The 22,055-nt window shown below is 39.0% G+C and overlaps 1 protein-coding gene across 2 annotated transcripts in view; it reads right to left on the bottom strand.

The window, feature by feature from the left end:
* SLC1A1 (solute carrier family 1 member 1) overlaps positions 1-22,055 on the bottom strand; it is a 110,550-nt gene that overhangs the window by 20,871 nt on the left and 67,624 nt on the right. For both annotated transcript variants that reach the window (XM_077249140.1, XM_077249139.1), the window contains 5 exons: positions 20,651-20,743; positions 19,242-19,356; positions 2,970-3,012; positions 955-1,059; positions 252-436 (listed from right to left, as the gene is read on the bottom strand). In XM_077249140.1, the coding sequence (XP_077105255.1) occupies positions 252-436; positions 955-1,059; positions 2,970-3,012; positions 19,242-19,356; positions 20,651-20,743 (541 nt within the window). The remainder of the gene's footprint in view (positions 1-251; positions 437-954; positions 1,060-2,969; positions 3,013-19,241; positions 19,357-20,650; positions 20,744-22,055) is intronic.

Raw genomic sequence — 22,055 nt, 5'->3', positions numbered from 1 at the left:
GGGGGACGCAGAACTGAATTTTCACCCTATTTGCAGGAAAACCTAGATTCTCCTCTGTGCTGCCTGCTGTTTGATCCTTATTGGACCATATGAATGAAAATGATTTTTTTTTAATTTTTCCTGGCAGATAAATATAAATGTTTGTTGTTGCACATAAATACAAAAAAGATGCTGGGACAAAATCACTACACCTCTGACATACTAGCATACGACTACTTAATTAAGGAAAAGGCATTTTGGACATCACGTACCACATGATGATCTGGACTATTTGCATCGTTGCGTCATTTAGTGCATTGAAAAAATCCACCAAAACTTGTCCCTTTTCTCCCATCTTTCCAATGACAACTCCAAATACGAGACAAAAAACGATGAGGCCCAAGACATTGACTCCATCAGTGTATAGACCAACAATTTTGTATTCCTTTGTCTTGTTCTGCAAAGGCAAAAATAATCCAGACTTTAAAAAGTATAAGATTGCCTGTTATAAGTCTCATCACGCACATGAATGTATGCTCCACCTCACCTATTCATATATGCTGCTTTCTTCTACACCCCTTGCTGCCTGTACTGCATTCTCAGATGTATGCTATAGAGACCACTCTTAATGTCAGGTCCAATCATCACATGACTTATCTATAAATCATACACTTTATAATGATATACATTGTACCCACACCCAAGAGCTACCAAGGAACATGCAGCACATTTGCCTTCTAGAGTTGCTTTATCCACAGTGACAATGGCGTTGTGCCTTAAACGGACTATTGCATAGTCCAGATGCCACTTCAGTTATTCTACATTCTGCATTTTTGAAAAGATGTATTAAAATAATAATATACCATGTAAGCCAAAAAATGGATACTTCATTATCCTAGCTGGTTTAACATGAAGTCATTCAGCTAGACATCCATGACATTAATATAATACATTTTAATAGAAACTGCATATTACCTCCGGTTCTTCTGTCGCAAACAGATTGAAAGTCTCATTCTTCTCAATGGTGCTGTTCTTGTCAGGTTCTGTTGAGGGTTTGATCTCTTCACGCTTGGTCTTGTACTGTAATAGAAAATGTTCTTTGTCTTTTGCTCTTCAAAAGTATATTAAAAAGACACTAACACATAAATGGTCGTGCTTGAGCAAGCTGACATAACGGCTGATTCTGGGACATGAGAGAATTCTCAGTAGTAATCTTTTTAGACATGACAACAAGTAATGAATGAAAAGGCTACTTTTTTTTTAGTTTAGTTATTTGTTTAGATTTTATTTGTTACATCCCCGAATTGCTCAGTCGCCACACTTCTGCTTATAGAGAGCTTTTTGTCTAGATTTACATTCAACTACTAATTAGTTGGAACTACTGTGTAACCCATAGGCATCATGTCAGAGAGCAGGAGGATCTGGGAAGATCTATAACCAATTGGTGTGAAAATATTCTGTATAACCTGTCACTTATTCATTGAAATCTCTGCTGACTGTGGGATTAGGAGTCCCGTGGGCGGTCCTACCCAGTGTCAGCCTTCCTTGTATAAGTCATGGTGTAGCACCACCCACTGGACTCCGAAGCCCAGAATGAGGAGGAATTTTAATAATTTGATTATAAGGTATGTTGAATCTTTCCCCACAAGCCTGTCAGACATCATCAATGTGAAAGGTCTTCTTTAATATTATTTATTACAGGACTGTTCCAGGAGGCAAACCTCTCTAAAACATCCATACTGTTAATCATAGATTTGTCTGAGGACCTCTGATGATAAGTGGTCACAGCAGAATACAGGTCATATGGACAAAGGTTGTCTTGAGAAAACAACCTTATCAACCGCTTCCTAAATTATTTAAACCTCAAAGGTACATACAGTAGGTACATTACAATACATCTTTCAGTCCTTTTGCAGATAGGCTTCTTGTAATGAGAAATGAATGCTGATTTAGGAAGTTGTTAAGGACCATTTTCACCTAACAATGATTGGGAGAGGGATCTTATGGATGATCGTTCTATCGATCATTTGTTTTCTCTACTGTCTGTGGCTCATCTCTGTGGACAGGGGGGAAGGAGCTGCTAACAATCAAGTTTAGGCCTGTAAACAGTGGAAATTGCTTACATGCAGATAAAAACAGCTTTACAAACTGAAAACATGACATCAAAAATCTTAACATCACTCAAGGTCATTGATATATACGGTATATATCTATATATCATAACTAGTGAGTACAATGTGATTTTTTTATATTTTAGCCGTTTTGCTAGATTCCTCCAAACCAAATCCAGAAAATGTCAAATTTGCCAGAATATAACATTTTGGGTACATTTGTAATGAATTTGTTTAGTTACGAATCAATTCGCTCATCTCCACTGTTGGAATATTTTTTATGTTGCTCACGTTGGGCCCTATTCCTTATTGCATCTGTGCCTTTTTTGTCTAGTTTTTGGTGTTTTATGGCGTTTTTCATTTGCCTTAAACTCTTCTTTTAATTTGCACTTTTTGAAAGTCTATTTTTTATGTGTTCCCTTTTTTATATACCGTATGTTCTCTAATGTGCACAGGTTTTAGGGTTCCCAGATGCTCAAGTGTACTCCAGTCACCTCCTGTAATGATTTTATATATTTTATATGCTATTTTGAGAAATATGCAACTCTTTCCACTAAAAATTGACAAAAAAATTAAAAACAAAAAACAATGATGATTTTTGAACAAATATCATTGTGTTTAGTTTTCATTTGTTAGTGATATTTTTAGTTTACAGGTATAGCCATCCTAGAAGTATTTGCTAAGATATATTAACACATTATGCAACAGCTCAGCTTAACCCTCAAAGTTAAATTATCAAGTTCTTTCTCAAGACATTATGTTTGCCAAGAACAAGACATGGTATAAACAAAATCTTCTAAAATAGTAACATATCCTGTACAGCAAATAAGAAATGGCTATACAGCACTGATAGGTAATAAATACAGGGCATTGTCTTACCTGTTGGAAGCATGCCTGGACAAGATTTTCTGGGAACATATTCCTAAGAGATAAGTGTATGGTCAATAAAAAGTGACATAACAATAATAATGACTTGTTAATAGACAAACAACATGGATATGTCGACACTTGCTCTACTATTGTAAGGTTGAAAAATGACACAGTCCCATCTAAAAATGGTGCAATAAATCCAAATAATATGTCGTGATAACTCCCACGGCCAAAAACCCATCTCCAGTCTCCATCTGGTAATAATAATAATGACAATAATAATAATAATTTTCTAGTATTTAGTAATATTACATTGGAATACCATGTTTTTGGAAAAGAAAATTGTAAACAATTTTACATGTTTTGGAGTTATTTGCATTATCCTTCAATTCTAGTGAATTGTGAAGGTGATAATAGGGGTACGGTCACATACAGTGGGGGAAATAAGTATTTGATCCCTTGCTGATTTTGTAAGTTTGCCCACTGACAAAGACATGAACAGTCTATAATTTTAAGGGTAGGTTAATTTTTACATTGAGAGATAGAATATCAAAAATAAAATCCAGAAAATCACGTTGTATAAATTATATACATTTATTTGCATTTTGCAGTGAAAAATAAGTATTTGATCCCTCTGGCAAACAAGACTTAATACTTGGTGGCAAAACCCTTGTTGGCAAGCACAGCAGTCAGACATTTGAGGAAGGAGCTCAACGCTCCGAAACGCGCGTCGGGGTGGACTCTGGACTTCTCACTGCGACACCACCAGGTAGTTTACATACTTATACGGGCGTTTTTGGCAATGATCTGTATGATACTGTTATCGTTGATATTAGGGGATATTGATCCTAGTTTGTATACGGCCATGGGCTCTTTACATTAATGGTAGTACAAGTGTTGCAGTGATGTGGACATGAGTCCTTTGGTTTGTTGTACCGCCACATGGTGCTTCATCAGTTTCCCTCTGTTATCCATTTACCTGTTCTGTGTTGTATCATTCCATTTTAATGAATATTTAATAAACTTTTACTTTTTATGGGACTTTTTGACTGCATTTTTGTGAGGTTTTCTAACATGAATTGTTGGCAGTTTCCCTAACTGATGTCCTGACATACATGCATGCGAGACATTTTTGATTGTGCAAAGAATATAGTATTAATCCTTTGTCGGTGCATGGAGAATGTGTTTAACAACTCTGCTATTGTTTTTTGTAGTTGATTATGAGTTTGCGCACATGTCAGGAGGAGTTTTGGTCCACTCCTCTTTGCAGATCATCTCTAAATCATTAAGATTTTGAGGCTCTCGCATGGCAACTCGGAGCTTCAACGTCTTCCATAAGCAAGGGATCAAATACTTAACTCTCACACTGTAACCATATAAAAGATTTTCAGCCATCAGTATTGTCAGCATTAAGATATCCATTTTTATACTTCAGCAGTGAATATAATTTACAATGTTAATAATAGCAACGTATCCATAAAAATTGGATACTATATGGATGATCCATACGGGATCAGATTTTTTCGCGCACTCATCGACTTGGATGGACTAGACTCATCCGAAATATGGAAGAGATAAGTCCATGCTGCAAATTTTTTTCACATGGACAATTAGTCCATGGTATAGAAAAGTAATCTAAACCTTGGTGAGGGCTTATTTGCAGAAAATAACACTAGCTTATACAATACATAAGAATTCTTTAACAATAGAGATGTTTTTTCCTGGAGGACAAAAAAAAAACAAGTGTTTCCTCTAGCACAAAGGTTTAATTCCTGGACAAAGGTGTATCTGTACAATAATTAGCCAAACTTATTTTGTATGTCTTTACTGTTGAATGTATGAAGATTTTAGAGCAGCACTGATGTTACAGGCAGTGAGTCATTAGAAAACAACATATTGCTAAATGTGTTTTTTAACTAATGTGTTTTTTTTAATTAACCTTCCATATCACAATCTATTAAAAAAATTCAGACATATTGCAATTTTCGCAATAGTCTCATACTTCCTGTTCTTATTATTAGGCAGGAGTCACACTAGAGCGTAATACGGATGAGTGCTATGCGATAAAAAAATCGCACAGCACTCGGACCAATGTTAATCTATGGGGCAGCTCCTATCATCCGTTGTTTTCTCGGCCATATTATACATGCGAGAGAAATAACAGCATGCTGCGATTGTCACCTTAATACGCCCGAAATACGCCAATGAAAGTCTATGGGTGCGAGCAAAACTAATACACCACACGGACCATCAGTGTGACTTGGGAGAAATACGCACTGGTGTCCTTTAGAAAGCCGGCAATTCAGTGCGGTGTAATGTAAAATCACACTAACAGGTTAAAATAGAATAGAAAGTATAAATGTCTATACATAGTGTAGGTATATATATATGTCATTGACACACATACATATATATATATATCTTTAAATTTCATACAGAGCTAGATAGCAGAATAGCCGATAATTCAATTGTCGGGTTCTGTAAAATTATTGCAGAATCCGACAGGATATGAGACATGGTTTACAAACATTGCATATCAGTTAGATTTATATACCGTATGTCCCTGACTAATAATGTTAGTAGTTTGTGTGTGTAAAATTTTGGAGCTGTTAAAGTATTAATTCACGGAAAAAACTGGCGTGGGCTCCCGCACAATTTTCTCTGCCAGAGAGGGAAAGCCAGTGAGTGAGGGCAGATATTAATAGCCTAGAGAGGGACCATAGTTATTGGCAACCCCCTGGCTAAAAAATTCTGCCCCCAGCCACCCCAGAAAAGGCGCATCTGTAAGATGCGCCTATTCCAGCACTTAGCCTGTCTCTTCCCATTGCCCTGTGGCGTGGCGGTGGCATATGGGGTAATAAGGGGTTAATATCACCTTGCTATTGACATTAAGCCTGGTTAATAATGGAGAGGTGTCAATAAGACACCTATCCATTAGTAGTCCAATAGTATGAAAGGGTTAAAAATACACACACACATTAAGAATAAAGTCTTTTAATGAAATAATTAAACACACAGGCTTAACATCTTTATTACATTCTCAATCCAAGCAAAGCCCTCGTTCTTCTGTAAAGAAAAAAAATCCAAAATAAAAAAGCAACAATATCCCATACCTGTCTGCTGTACACTCAAGTCCCACGCTGCAATCCATCTCAAGGGGTTAAATAGTTTACAACCCGGAGCGGTGCTAATGCTACCGGCTGTGCTGTAAATGATGGAGGAATGAATGAAAAGCTGCCTCTGCAGCCTCCCCGCCTGACCGGACAAGAACTGATTAGCGTGGGAAAGTTTCTGAACATTTTCCCACGCTGTCAAGTGCACTGTGTCAGGCGGGGAGCAGCCTAAGTGACGTCAGCGGTAGTCAGCCCTGCCTGACCTGAGGTGAACTTGACAGTGTGGGAAAATGTTCAGAAACTTTCCCTGAGCTATTAATATCTGCCCTCAGTCACCGGCTTTTCCTCTCTGGCAGAGAAAATTGCGAGGGAGCCCACGCCAATTTTTTCTGTGAATTCATCCTTTAATTTAACACCTACAGCTCCAAAATTTTACACACACACTACTAACATTATTATTGAAGGACATAGAAAAATCTAACGGATATGCAATGGTTTACTGTATGTAAACCATGTGTCATATCCTGTCGGGTTCTACAATGATTTTACAGAACCCGACAGTTGAATTATCGGCTATTCTGCTATCTAGCTCTGTATGAAATTTAAAGATATATATATTGCCAAAATAGAAAAAAGATGACGACACCGCTGTGCAATAAAGTCTTATTGTCACATGTGTGGCGCACATGTATGGGCTATGCCGTTGGATACCTTGTGCTCATCCAAGAAAAAACATCATGGTGAGTATGCAAAATACAGAAAAAACGAATAGCACTCACCGATCCATAAAATCCTTGCTTTATTGACCCGTATAAGCGCCGCTTAGCGTGAAACGGCCGTCGTCAGCACTGGCTCACACATTCCTTCATCTGTTCTCCTGGCCATGAATTTTTAAACGTTGAAATAAAGCAAGGATTTTATGAATCGGTGAGTGGTACCCGTTTTTTCTGTATTTTGCACACTCACCGATATATATATATATATATGTATATATATATATATATATATATATATATATATATATACACTCACCGGCCACTTTATTAGGTACACCTGTCCAACTTCTTGTTAACACTTAATTTCTAATCAGCCAATCACATGGCGGCAACTCAGTGCATTTAGGCATGTAGACATGGTCAAGACAATCTCCTGCAGTTCAAACCGAGCATCAGTATGGGGAAGAAAGGTGATTTGAGTGCCTTTGAACGTGGCATGGTTGTTGGTGCCAGAAGGGCTGGTCTGAGTATTTCAGAAACTGCTGATCTACTGGGATTTTCACGCACAACCATCTCTAGGGTTTACAGAGAATGGTCCGAAAAAGAAAAAAAATCCAGTGAGCGGCAGTTCTGTGGGCGGAAATGCCTTGTTGATGCCAGAGGTCAGAGGAGAATGGGCAGACTGGTTCGAGCTGATAGAAAGGCAACAGTGACTCAAATCGCCACCCGTTACAACCAAGGTAGGCCTAAGAGCATCTCTGAACGCACAGTGCGTCGAACTTTGAGGCAGATGGGCTACAGCAGCAGAAGACCACACCGGGTACCACTCCTTTCAGCTAAGAACAGGAAACTGAGGCTACAATTTGTACAAGCTCATCGAAATTGGACAGTAGAAGATTGGAAAAACGTTGCTTGGTCTGATGAGTCTCGATTTCTGCTGCGACATTCGGATGGTAGGGTAAGAATTTGGCGTAAACAACATGAAAGCATGGATCCATCCTGCCTTGTATGGAGCATCTTTGGGATGTGCAGCCGCCAAATCTGCGGCAACTGTGTGATGCCATCATGTCAATATGGACCAAAATCTCTGAGGAATGCTTCCAGCACCTTGTTGAATCTATGCCACGAAGAATTGAGGCAGTTCTGAAGGCAAAAGGGGGTCCAACCCGTTACTAGCATGGTGTACCTAATAAAGTGGCCGGTGAGTGTATATATATATATATATATATATATATATATATATACAATGGTGTTCAAAAGTCCTGCATAGGCGTGAAGAAAACTATATGTTTCATACTTCTGAATCTCTACAGTGAAACTGGTGGAACATATATGTTTTTGTAATCCCTTATTGTATGCCATACTCATTTTTGAATGTCCCAAGTGTATAAATTGTTATGGTATGTGCATTTACAGTGTGTAGAATGGTGAACAAGGTTTCTAAGTTCATTAACTTCCAATTCAAGTTCACACAGACTTAAATTTTACTTTTTAAGATTTATTATTTTTTATTTAATTCAGAGTGCTGAAAAGGGCCTTTAGAGTGCATCTTTAGCTTCTAATACTTTATTGGCCAGCCTTTGCTCTTGAGCACCAGCTTGCATCTCTGTGGCATTGAGTGAACAAGCTTCTGCAGATGTTCACGAGTGATGATGTGGTTCCAGGCCTGTATCAGAGCCTCAATCAACTCACTCTTGGTCCTTGGCTGTTTTCTAGATATCTCTAATGATACCTTGTGCCACAAATTTTCAATTGGATTGAGGTCCGGGGACTGAGCTGGCCAGTCAATAGTAGCCACCTTGTTCTTCCAATACCATTGGCTGCAATACAGCCCCAGACCATTACTTTCATCGGATGTTTCACAGAGAAGCTCAAACACTCTGGCTTGTACTCTTCATGTGGGAACCTTCTCACATAACACTTGCCATCATTTCCTAAAATGCAAAAAGTGCTTTCATCACTAAATAGCACTTTTTCCCACTCCTCCTTCCTCCATTTTAAATATTTCAATGCCCAAAGTTTTCGCCTTTGTCTTTGTATGGCTGTCATCAATGGCTTCTTTCGGGCCTTGCACCCACTCAATCCTGCTTCCAAACATCTCTTACTAACAGTTGATGCTGCTACCTCAATATTGCACTTTTCTTGCCATTCTCGCAGAAGCTGAGGAGAGGTGAGCTTTCGATTGGCAAGGGATGTTCTTATGAGTACTCTATCCTCCCTTTTAGTTGACTTTCTGGGCCGACCAGATCTCGGCCTGTCCTGGGTAATTCCAAGGTGCTTATGTTTCTGCAAAATTCTTACGACTGTACTCTGATTACAGCCGACCTTCCTTGCGATCTGGGGGCCAGTATAACCCTCTTCATGTAGCACCACAACTCGCACACGATCCTCCGTTGACAAAAATCTGAAGGCTCCCATCATAAAACTCTACAGTATGATTCACTAGATAGACCAATAGATAAAACAAACAAACAAACAAAGCAGCAGATGTGATGCAATGTAATGCAATGTGATTGGCTGCCATATCCAGGTTATGATTGGTCACAAGAACCTCATCTGTGATTGGCTAATTTTGGATCTGAAGCTGCACAATATTTAGTTGTGCTTTCAATTCCCATATTGTTGCAATAATTTCAGGCAAAACTGCTTCAAAAGCTAGAAATATTACAGGGAGAGAATGCAAAATTGTATTCTGAACAAAACCATATATAATATGTCGTATTAGCATCGAAGATATTAGACAGAAAACGTTTAAAACTTGAAAAATCAATTTATCCTATGCCTATGCAGGACTTTTGAACACCACTGTATATATATATATATATATATATATATATATATATATATATATATATATATATATATATATATATATATATATATATATATATATATATGTGTGTCTCACTGACCTTCATTTCATAAAGTAATGATGGCCACTCGTTTTTCTTTACTTAGCTGCTTTTTTCTTGCCATAAAACAAATTTTAACAGTCTATTCAGTAGGACTATCAGCTGTGTATCCACCAGACTTCTGCACAACACAACTGATGGTCCCAACCCCATTTGTAAGGCAAGAAATCCCACTTATTAAAGGGAACCTGTCACCTGAATTTGGCGGGACAGGTTTGCGGTCATATGGGCGGGGTTTTCGGGTGTTTGATTCACCCTTTCCTTACCCGCTGGCTGCATGCTGGCCGCAATATTTGATTGAAGTTCATGCTCTGTCCTCCGTAGTACACGCCAACTGCGGGCAAAGCCGAAAAGCATTAGTGCGCATGTGCCGGCGCACTATGTCCCGGAACACAGCGAAATACTTCCGGGACATAGTGCGCCGGCGCATGCGCACTAATGCTTTTCGGCTTTGCCCGCAGATGGGCAAAGCATACTGTGCGTGCGCAAGGCAAGATTGCCTTGCGCAGGCGTGTACTACGGAGGACAGAGCATGAACTTCAATCAAATATTGCGGCCAGCATGCAGCCAGCGGGTAAGGACAGGGTGAATCAAACACCCGAAAACCCCGCCCATATGACCGCAAACCTGTCCCGCCAAATTCAGGTGACAGGTTCCCTTTAAACCTGACAGGGCACACCTGTGAAGTGAAAACCATTCCCGGTGACTACCTCTTGAAGCTCATCAAGAGAATGCCAAGAGTGTGCAAAGCATTCATCAAAGCAAAAGGTGGCTACTTTGAAGAACCTAGAATATAAGACATAATTTCAGTTGTTTCACACTTTTTTGTTAAGTATATAATACTACATGTGTTAATTCATAGTTTTGATGCCTTCAGTGTGAATGTACAATTTTCATAGTCATGAAAGTACAGAAAAATCTTTAAATGAGAAAGTGTGTCCAAACTTTTGGTCTGTACTGTATATATATATATATGGAAAAAATTGGAACAGCATCCAGTACTACCTCAATAACGTGCAGAGCTTTCCCAACCAGCAGTCCAATAGATATAGTATCAAAAACAGAAAGGCAGCACAAAATAATAGAAAAAAGTGGACTTTATTGCCTGAACGGCGTGGCAACGTTTCGGATACAAAATCCTTTTTCACGAATATTTGAGGCCATGGATCCATTATATGTCCATTTTGCAAGCCGGCGAGAAAATCTCACCATACGGATGCCATACAGATGTCACACGGATGCTTAGATGCGAGAAAAATCGCATCCTCGCTTTGCACACGGATGACATACGGATCAGTGTTAAGGGAACATTTTTGCGATTCTCGGCCGTGAAAAACAGACCGATTTTTTATATGTTATGTGTGACTCCAGCCTTACAGACAGCCAGGATTATAAGGACAGATAAAAAAAATATATATAATCGATAAATCAGGATCCATCATTCTCAATAGGAGATGATCACAGCTTCTTTCCTCACAATGACTGTTCTCTTTCGGACTTTTTTTGTGTCCAAGAAGTATCGTTTCTCCTTGTGGAGATTGATATGCTAAGCATGCCGAGATGAGGAGACTTAAAGCCGCAATGCTCCTCTGGGAAATATGCTAATTATGCAAATTGTATCTTCAGAGAGAAAAAGAACTAGAGCTCTAGTGCCACCTATTGGAAGGTAGCAATCCTACAAGTCAAAGTCGACCCTTTAACGAGCCTTGTCACATGATTAGGATAATAGCCACACCAGAATCTCAATTTGCAGACACTGTGTTTCGGGGTACTGCCCCTCATCAGAGCAAAGTGGAGATCTGGTTTGGCTGAGTGAGGGGCGTCCGACCAATATCCAAGGAGTATCGTTTCTCCTTTCTGAGATTGACATGCTAAGCATGCCGAGGTGAGGAGACTTAACCCCTATCTGACCTTAGACGTACTATCCCGTCGAGGTGACCTGGGCCTATCTGACCCTCGACGGGATAGTACGTCATAGCGATCGGCCGCGCTCACGGAGGGAGCGCGGCCGATCGCGGCCGGGTGTCAGCTGACTATCGCAGCTGACATCCGGCACTATGTGCCAGGAGCGGTCACGGACCGCCCCCGGCACATTAACCCCCGGCACACTGCGATCAAACATGATTGCAGTGTTCCGGCGGTATAGGGAAGCATCGCTCAGGGAGGGGGCTCCCTGCGTGCTTCCCTGAGACCCCCAGAGCAACGCGATGTGATCGCGTTGCTCCGAGCATCTCTTACCTCCTATCCCTGCAGGCCCCGGATCCAAAATGGCCACGGGGCTGCATCCGGGTCCTGCAGGGATTACTTCCGGGTCCAGTGCAAGCGCTGGTAAGCCTGCAGCGCTGTCAGTCAGATCGCTGATCTGACAGAGTGCTGTGCAAACTGTCAGATCAGCGATCTGTGATTTCCCCCCCTGGGACAAAGTAAAAAAGTAAAAAAAAAAAATTCCACATGTGTGAAAAAAAAAAAAATCCTAAATAAAGAAAAAAAAAAAAAAATTATTCCCATAAATACATTTCTTTATCTAAATAAAAAAAACAAACAATAAAAGTACACATATTTAGTATCGCCGCGTCCGTAAAGACCCAACCTATAAAACTGTCCCAAAAGTTAACCCCTTCAGTGAACACCGTAAGAAAAAAAACGAGCCAAAAAACAACGCTTTATTATCATACCGCTGAACAAAAAGTGGAATAACACGCGAACAAAAAGATGGATATAAATAACCATGGTACCGCTGAAAACGTCATCTTGTCCCGCAAAAAACAAGCTGCCATACAGCATCATAAGCAAAAAAATAAAAAAGTTATAGTCCTCAGAATAAAGCGATGCCAAAATAATTATTTTTTCTATAAAATAGTTTTTATCGTATAAAAGCGCCAAAACATAAAAAAATGATATAAATGAGATATCGCTGTAATCGTACTGACCCGACGAATAAAATTGCTTTATCAATTTTACCAAACGTGGAACGGTATAAACGTTTCCCCCAAAAGAAATTCATAAATAGCTGGTTTTTGGTCATTCTGCCTCACAAAAATTGGAATAAAAAGCGATCAAAAAATGTCATGTGCCCGAAAATGTTACCAATAAAAACGTCAATTCGTCCCGCAATAAACAAGACGTCACATGACTCTGTGGACCAAAATATGGAAAAATTATAGGTCTCAAAATGTGGAGACGCAAAAACTTTTTTGCTATAAAAAGCGTCTTTTAGTGTGTGACAGCTGCCAATCATAAATATCCGATATAAAAAAACGCTATAAAAGTAAATCAAACCCCCCTTCATCACCCCCTTAGTTAGGGAAAAATAATAAAATTAAAAAAATTTGTTTATTTCCATTTTCCCATTAGGATTAGGGCTAGGGTTAGGGCTAGGGTTAGGGCTAGGGTTAGGGTTGGGGCTAGGGTTGGAGCTAAAGTTAGGGTTAGGGTTGGGGCTAAAGTTAGGGTTAGGGTTGGGGCTAAAGTTAGGGTATGGATTACATTTACGATTGGGATTAGGGTTAGGGGTGTGTCAGGTTTAGGGGTGTGGTTAGGGTTACCGTTGGGATTAGGGTTAGGGGTGTGTTTGGATTAGGGTTTCAGGTAGAATTGGGGGGTTTCCACTGTTCAGGCACATCAGGGGCTCTCCAAACGCGACATGGCATCCGATCTCAATTCCAGCCAATTCTGCATTGAAAAAAGTAAAACAGTGCTGCTTCCCTTCCGAGCTCTCCCGTGCGCCCAAACAAACAGTGTTTTACCCCAACATATGGGGTATCAGCGTACTCGGGACAAATTGGACAACAACTTTTGGGGTCCAAGTTCTCGTTATCCTTGGGAAAATAAAAATTTGGGGGGCTAAAAATCATTTTTGTGGGAAAAAAAAGATTTTTTATTTTCACGGCTCTGCAATGTAAACTGTAGTGAAACACTTGGGGGTTCAAAGTTCTCACAACATATGTAGATAAGTTCCCTGGGAGGTCTAGTTTCCAATATGGGGTCACTTGTGGGGGGTTTCTACTGTTTGGGTACATCAGGGGCTCTACATATGCAACGTGACGCCTGCAGACCAATCCATCTAAGTCTGCATTCCAAATGGCGCTCCTTCCCTTCCGAGCTCTGCCATGCGCCCAAACAGTGGTTCCCCCCACATACGGGGTATCAGCGTGCTCAGGACAAATTGTACAACAACTTTTGGGGTCCAATTTCTTCTCTTACCCTTGGGAAAATAAAAAATTGGGGGCGAAAAGATCATTTTTGTGAAAAAATATGATTTTTTATTTTTACGGCTCTGCATTATAAACTTCTGTGAAGCACTTGTTGGGTCAAAGTGCTCACCACACATCTAGATAAGTTCCTTAAGGGGTCTACTTTCCAAAATGGTGTCACTTGTGGGGGGTTTCAATGTTTAGGCACATCAGGGGCTCTCCAAACGCAACATGGCGTCCCATCTCAATTCCAGTCAATTTTGCATTGAAAAGTCAAATGGCGCTCCTTCCCTTCCGAGCTCTGCCATGCGCCCAAACAATGGTTTACACCCACATATGGGGTATCAGCATACTCAGGACAAATTGCACAACAATTTTTGGGGTCCAATTTCTCCTGTTACCCTTGGTAAAATAAAACAAATTGGAGCTGAAATAAATTTTGTGTGAATAAAAGTTAAATGTTCATTTTTATTTAAACATTCCAAAAATTCCTGTGAAACACCTGAAGGGTTAATAAACTTCTTGAATGTGGTTTTGAGCACCTTGAGGGGTGCAGTTTTTAGAACGGTGTCACACTTGGGTATTTTCTATATATATATACATATAGACCCCTCAAAATGACTTCAAATGAGATGTGGTCCCTAAAAAAAAATGGTGTTGTAAAAATGAGAAATTGCTGGTCAACTTTTAACCCTTATAACTCCCTAACAAAAAAAAATTTGGTTCCAAAATTGTGCTGATGTAAAGTAGATATGTGGGAAATGTTACTTATTAAGTATTTTGCGTGACATATCTCTGTGATTTAAGGGCATAAAAATTCAAAGTTGGAAAATTGCGAAATTTTCAAAATTTTCAACATATTTCCATTTTTTTCACAAATAAACGCAAGTTATATCGAATAAATTTTACCACTATCATGAAGTGCAATATGTCACAAGAAAACAGAGTCAGAATCGCCAAGATCCGTTGAAGCGTTCCAGAGTTATAACCTCATAAAAAGACAGTGGTCAGAATTGTAAAAATTGGCCCAGTCATTAACGTGCAAACCACCCTTGGGGGTAAAGGGGTTAAAGCTGCAATGCTCCTCTGGGAAATATGCTAAGGAATTTTTTGTGGAAATGGATTACTCTATTTTTGGCTATATACTTGTACATGTGACTGCTGAATAGGACAGGCAGTATGAGTATGTTAAAAATTAACATTATCAAAATATTTTAAAAAAATACAATTAACAGAAAAAAGTTTTTTGAACAATAGTTCACTCTGTTTGATGAAACATTTCCTATATTACTAATTAATTGGAGCTCGTTTTTGTGCAATCACTGCTTAAGAGACGTTTACACTGCATGATTATCACGAAAGCGATCTAAGGAAAGATCATTTCACGATAATCATGCAGTGTAGACAAGATGCACAACAGATAATCATTCTTGGCAGCACAACATTCTGTGTAAACAGGACCTGTGCTGCTGAGGAACTCTTACTGATCATTCAGTGTCCTTCTGAAACGCGTTCCTCCTGTGTAAACAGACTATTAAACGACCTCTAACCGGCAAACAAGTAGCTGATCATTTAGTGGCGTCGGCCGGCTAATGTAAATGAACCTTTACTCACAACAGCTTTCTCGGCTTTTCATCACCTGTTATCTCTAAGATTATCTAGTCGTATCTCCTGATTGTAGAGATAGGAGAAAATGCCAAGCTCTACAGATATGCTAAAGAAGTACGCCAAATTCATGGCACAATGTACCCGATTTCCTAGTAAAGGTAATTTAAGTTGGACATTACCTATAATAACAAGAAAAAAGTATTGTCTTAATAAAATATTATACAGCTTTATTATTCATTGAAATTACTCTAGTATTCACATTGATACTTGGAAAAAGCTATTATAAAAATCTACAAATTGGTTATCATCTTGCTGTCTTTGTGTCTGCTGACTCTACAGTAACAGGAGCTAAGAACACACTAGCAATATAATAGTATGTTTACTACATGAGTAATCATCAACTTCGGATATTTATGCTGTTTTCATGTTTTTCATGCATTTTTTTCCTAATAAATGTTTTTCTTTTACCCTCACTACATCAAAGAAGTGATATGTCACTTCCACTTCTTTTTCTTCCGTGGCAGTTTTCAAAACCTTGCAGGAGAAAGAACTCGTTGGATGAAGAGCAATCTTAGTGTATGTGGCACATGATTTTTGAGGAGTTTTTGTAGGGAAAGCTGAGCAGAAACTATCTCAATAGTCCTCAAAGACTTGGAGTTTCTGCTCCAAAAACTCAGCAAAAATACTCAGTGTACAAAAGCATATTTGAAGCAGTTTTTCATGTGGATTTTGTAGCAGATCTGCTGATTCTGCTCCGATATCCACATCAAAAACAGTTTAGAATACTCTCTGATTAAACTTTGATTTTAATGGGAAATGCTAAAAAATAGTGGGGAAAACACTATTTGTCCTTTTTCAGACCATTTCCCATTGAAATCAATAGAATGTGCATTCAATGAGTATTTTATGTGTTTATAGATGTGTTTTTATTAGCAGAATCTGCTCTAAAATCCATGTTAAAAATCCTAAGGGAATGTGCACATGACATATTTTAGACGCTGGCATGCCTGGTGAGTTTTGCAAAAAAGAAGATGCATTAGGGAACATCAGTGTCTTGTGAATTAAATGTCTTTTTTGGTATCTTTTCAGTTGTTTTTTGTTGTGAACAATATAAAGAAAAAAGTGTTGCACTCACCAGCATGAAGATAAATCCAAAAGTCCTTTATTCACATACATGCCATGGACAAAGGTTAGACGTGCAGGACATGTGAGACTGCGTTTTACCTGCGGATTACCCACGGATTTACCGTGGATTTCCAGGGGTTTTTGTGCGGATTTCACCTGCGTTTTACCACCTCCGGACTCCTATTCAGGAACAGGTGTAAAACGCTGCGGAATCCGCATAAAGAATTGACATGCTGCGGAAAATAAACCGCAGCGTTTCCTCGCAGCATTTTCCGCAGCATGTGCACTGCGAATTTTGTTTTCCATAGGTTTACATGGTACTGTAAACCGGATGGAAAACTGCTGCGAATCCGCAGCGTCCAATCCACTGCGGATCCGCAGGCAAATCTGCAACGTGAGCACATACCCATATTGTTCATTCGGAGTTGTCCTGAATTCGTGAAAGCACCATTACCAGCTGTTATTTTACTGCGGAGTTCAGATTGATGTGGATCCGTGACTGAGAAGTGGTGATTTAGTACCCCAGTGCCATTCTTTTTTTTTTTTTGCTTTAGAATTAACTCTTGCTTGTTTTTTTGTTGTGCACTTTTGGTGTCGCTGCTATTTTCTAGAACTTTTTTATGTAATGCGAAAGCTGCCTAAAGAATGGTCAGGTCACTTCTTTTAACTGCTTCACGTCTTTGGAAACAATGAAGGAGTTAAAAAAAGCTGAAAAGCAAGTCGATTTTATGCTGTAATGCATATGTTCATTCTTTTTAGTTTATTAAGTGCTATTTCACTGGGGTTGTGGAGCGTACCCGCCTGAGAAAGTCATCATGTGCACACACCTTAAGAATATGTTCACACAAAATGTTTTTACATGAAATGCATGTGTTTCAAAATCCATCCACATCTAAATATCACTTCAAAAAGTGTCTTTGAGTAATCTTCACTGGGAAAATGCTCCTACAAGACACATGCTCCTGTTCTGTCCAGAGTATGCACAGACGGTGGTCTTTTAGGAGCCGGAGTTACCACTTATTTTTTAAGCAGAGGTCACTTTCAGAAAAGGCCGGGTTGTTTTCCTGAAAAGTCCTTTCTGATGTCTTCTTGAAGTCTCTTGCGTGACTTTTTTTTTACATTCTATTATATAAAACACTGGTGGTTTCCAAGCCAAAGCTGCTACAAGAATGGACAGTTCACTTCTTCTAGCTGCTTCACGGCCATTAAATGCTGAAGTGACAAAAAACGGAGCATATGCACAGAAAATTGTTTAGACATTTTCTGTGCATATGTTTATTTACTTTTTTTTTTAGCGTTTTTTCAAGCGGGTTCCAGGCAGAATATGCCTAAAAAAGCCATTGTTTGCATATACCCTTTAAAGGAACCCATGCATTCCCCACATTTTCAGGATCATTGGGAGTCCCAGAAGTCAGAACCACAACGATCAGAAAGTTATGATGAAGAGAGAAAAATCAGGTATTGTGAAATGAAAAGACTGATGCTTTATTTTTTTCTGATGATAAGTCACATCTGAGGAGTCCGACAGTGGCTTTCTCTTCTCTCATTGATAGCACATGACCGCTCCGCCAAGCATTCATGTGCATACAGCAGTTGGAGAGATAACTGCTGGCTGACCTACAGTTTGGCTGTCAGCTATGTTACATGGAGTTTTAATAAGCACATTAGTGGAGGTAGGTTTCGGAGCTAGGAACTTTGCTATCTTCTGGTATAAAGGCCTAATAGCTAACAAGAACTACAAATATATACTATTCATTCATTTTTGGCTATGTTTTTTTCATATCACATTCTTTTTTAATAAACAAAATGAGTAACCTTGCATTTTTCACAATGGCCAATTGGGCTATTTTAGACTCATAATTTGTCCTTTCAAGGACAGTTTTTCAGCAAGGCTCCTTATAAGCAGTGGCAGGATAACAATTACTAATAACACCTCTATACACAGCGGATTACACAGAATTCACCATTCACAATAGGTGATGCAGCTGACCCTACTTCTCCTCCATTCATAATGACCTTTGCACAATCATTATATGCTTCAATAAAAAGATAGGGTCAGAGGTCTGTACATTGCTGCTAATGTAAATGAGTTATTTCCTGAAACAACAGGAAGTTAAAGTCTACAAAAGCCCCAGTGGCCACTATGATAATTTTTAACACAAAAGCCTGATTTAAACAATACAGTCATGGCCGAAAGTGTTGGTACCCTTGAAAATGAAGTATTTCTCCCAGAAAATTAGTGCAATTACACGTTTTGTTATACACGTTTATTTCCTTTGTGTGTAGTAGAAGAGCACACAAAATACAGAGAAAAAAAGGGCAAATTGGACATAATTTCACACAAAATCCCCAAAATGAACTGTACAAAACTGTCAGCACCTTTCCAAAATTGTGGATAAAAAACTTGGTTTCAAGCATGTGATGCTTGTTCAAACTCACAAGTGGCAAGTAACAGGTGTGGGCAATACGAAAATCACACCTAAAACACTATTTTTACTTTTTGTATGTCAGATATCTAGTAGCTTAAATGCTATTGAAAAATAAATTGCATATTTTGGGACACAAGTAAAGAAAATAAATGCAACTTTTGTAACAATAAGTACTTTTCTCTTACCGTAGCAGGTCAAGCAGTGCATCAACAGTGGTGACTTCTGGTGTACTCCCTGTCCTGTCAATATCATCTGCACTTTGAGACACTCCAGGCTTGATGCTCACAACTAGAACAATTCCTAGAGGGATAACACATGCAATTTTACCCTCAGATCGCACTTTTATCATTAAACTAAGACACTATACCTCTAACATATAAGCTTGTCAATATTCATATTTTTTGGTAGCCAAAAGTCTAATAGCAGCAAGATGGAAATCTACTTAATACCTTCCATTTCAGAAGTTAGTGAAGGAATATATTCACGCATTCTTTACAAATCTATACATGCCAAAATAAACCCCTCAATTCCATTATATAGTAGAAGATGGCAACATTGGAATAACATATTTCTTCTTCAACCAAGATAATGGTAACCTACTAATTTTTGTGTTATTCTTATTAGTTTTGCATACCACTAGAAACAATATTGTATTTATGCTTATTATCTACTGTTTTTTTACACAGATGGATCCTTCCGTTATAATATAGCACAAGTGTTCCCCTTATTATTTTCTTTTTTGAGTTGATATCCACACATTTAATCGGCATGTGCTTCAGTGGGAAATTGCAGTTTCCAACAATATGATAGCTTACCTGGAATATCATGAAAGTCATAACCATCATCTGAATTTGGTGGATGGTCAAGAGCATTAAAAATTAAGCTGTTATAAGGGTTTTCCAGGACAATGCCAAAATTAGTGCTAGGCATGCCCTTTCCAAAGAAAGGAATTCCCCAAAATACTTACTGCAGTAACTGCAGTAGCGTTGTTTTTTGTGGATGTGAGAATGGGCCATATAATTGCCCATCCGAATTTTCCCTGGCTCCTGTCTTATCCTGTACCCAGTGCTATGCCTTTACCTCCTGTTTTGGCTATTTGACGTGAAATACACAGAAAGCAGGATACACATGGAGACAATCAGTTTCCCGTTATGTTTGCATGCAGGCTCATTTCTCAGTCATGGGAGTAACAAGACGGAGTCTGTAGATGGAGGGGGTGAGATTATAGACAAAAGGGTAATAACCAGGTATTGCGAGCACGGGCTGAGATATGATGGAAAATGAAGGTCAATTTAGGAAACAGAAAACACAATAATGTTATATAGGTTCTAAGAAGCTCTCTATATTATTATTATTATGTATTATTATAGCGCCATTTATTCCATGGTGCTTTACATGTGAGGAGGGGTATACAGAATAAAAAGAAGTGCAATAATCTTGAACAATACAAGTCATAACTGGTACAGGAGGAGAGAGGACCCTGCCTGCGAGGGCTCACAATCTACAAGGGATGGGTGAGGATACAGTAGATAAGTACCTACAAGCGTAACTGTCAAAGCTACAATATACAAGCCAATAAAATATACAATCTTACCCAGAATCACAGCTATGACGGTAGTGCAGAAATAATACACAATCGCACGCAGACCGATTTTGCCAGATACACTGGAATCCAGAGCAGCAACACCTGAGTAGAGTGAATAATAAAATACGGTTATTATGACAGCTCTGATCTGACAAATGGTCATGGAATACTGGCTCAGGTTAATGCTGTTGGTCAGCCCCGCTACCAATTTTGTTTTACTTTTTATGTACAAACTTAATAACCAAAGTAGTTTCAAATAATCTGCTGAAATCACAAGTAATGTAAGCAAACCTTTGAGTAAAACTTTAAGTTTTAACACATATTTAAAGGAGTTTTTCAGGATTTTTTATTTTTTTATCACTGGTTTGCTCACTATAAAATAATAGAATACACTTTACTCACCCACTGCAGGCCCTGCCTACCTGCTGCTGATCTCCACCTTTGTGGATAGGTTGCAGCGGTGACATTACAACAACAGCCAAATGACTGCTGCAGCCAATCACTGGGCTTAGTGGTAATACCCATGTAGCTGGCAAGAGACTAGGAGCCTATTGACTGACTGTTCTCATGACACACCACTGCAACTTAATCTGCTCATCTGTTTAGACTTAAAGAAGTTGTCCACTACAAAAATTTTTTTTTCATAAATCTTGCTATTATGGGCCACTGAAAACATCCACTGTGTTTATTTTAGCAATATTACCTTTTATCATGCTGTAGCAGCACATCTTCAGTGCTGGATCCAGCTCTCATGGGGTTAATCGACAACTTCCTTTCTCCTGAGTTATTGTGCTCTAATACTACAAGTTCCATGATGCTTTGCACTGGCCTCTAAGCCCGAACCTACCACACCCACTCCAAAACACACCCCAACCCCTCCCTCCCTCCTCCATCTTCAAAAAGATTTGTGATGTCATTTCTGTCCAACCTCCTCTTTTACATTTGTCCAACCCACACTCCATTACACACAGATAGATGGATAGATGGATAGATAGATGAATACATACAGCTATAACTATATATCTATGTCTATTTCCATAGATATGTCCATATCCATGTTTCTAAACCCCTTCAGCTTTTTTCGTTTATCGCTCCCCTTCTTTCCAGAGCCATAATTTTTCCGTCAATATGACCATGTGTGAGGGCTTATCTTTTGCGGGACAAGTTCTACTTTTGAACGACATCATTGGTTTTACCATGTCGTGTAACAGAAAATGTGAAAAAAAGTCAAAGTGCGATGAAATTGCAAAAAAGTGCAAATCCCACACTTGTTTTTTGCTTGGCTTTTTTGCTAAGTTCACTAAATGCTAAGGCTGTGTGCACACGTTGCGGATTTGATTGCAGATCCGCAGGATTTTTTGCTGCACAGAATTGCATCAAATCCGCAGTGTAGTGCACAACCAATGTAAGTCTA

The sequence above is a fragment of the Ranitomeya variabilis genome, chromosome 1 (genome assembly GCF_051348905.1).
Source record: "Ranitomeya variabilis isolate aRanVar5 chromosome 1, aRanVar5.hap1, whole genome shotgun sequence".
NCBI classification, from domain to species: domain Eukaryota; kingdom Metazoa; phylum Chordata; class Amphibia; order Anura; family Dendrobatidae; genus Ranitomeya; species Ranitomeya variabilis.
Note: the sequence above shows the minus strand (reverse complement) of the source record. Positions and strands in the feature narration are given on the sequence as shown.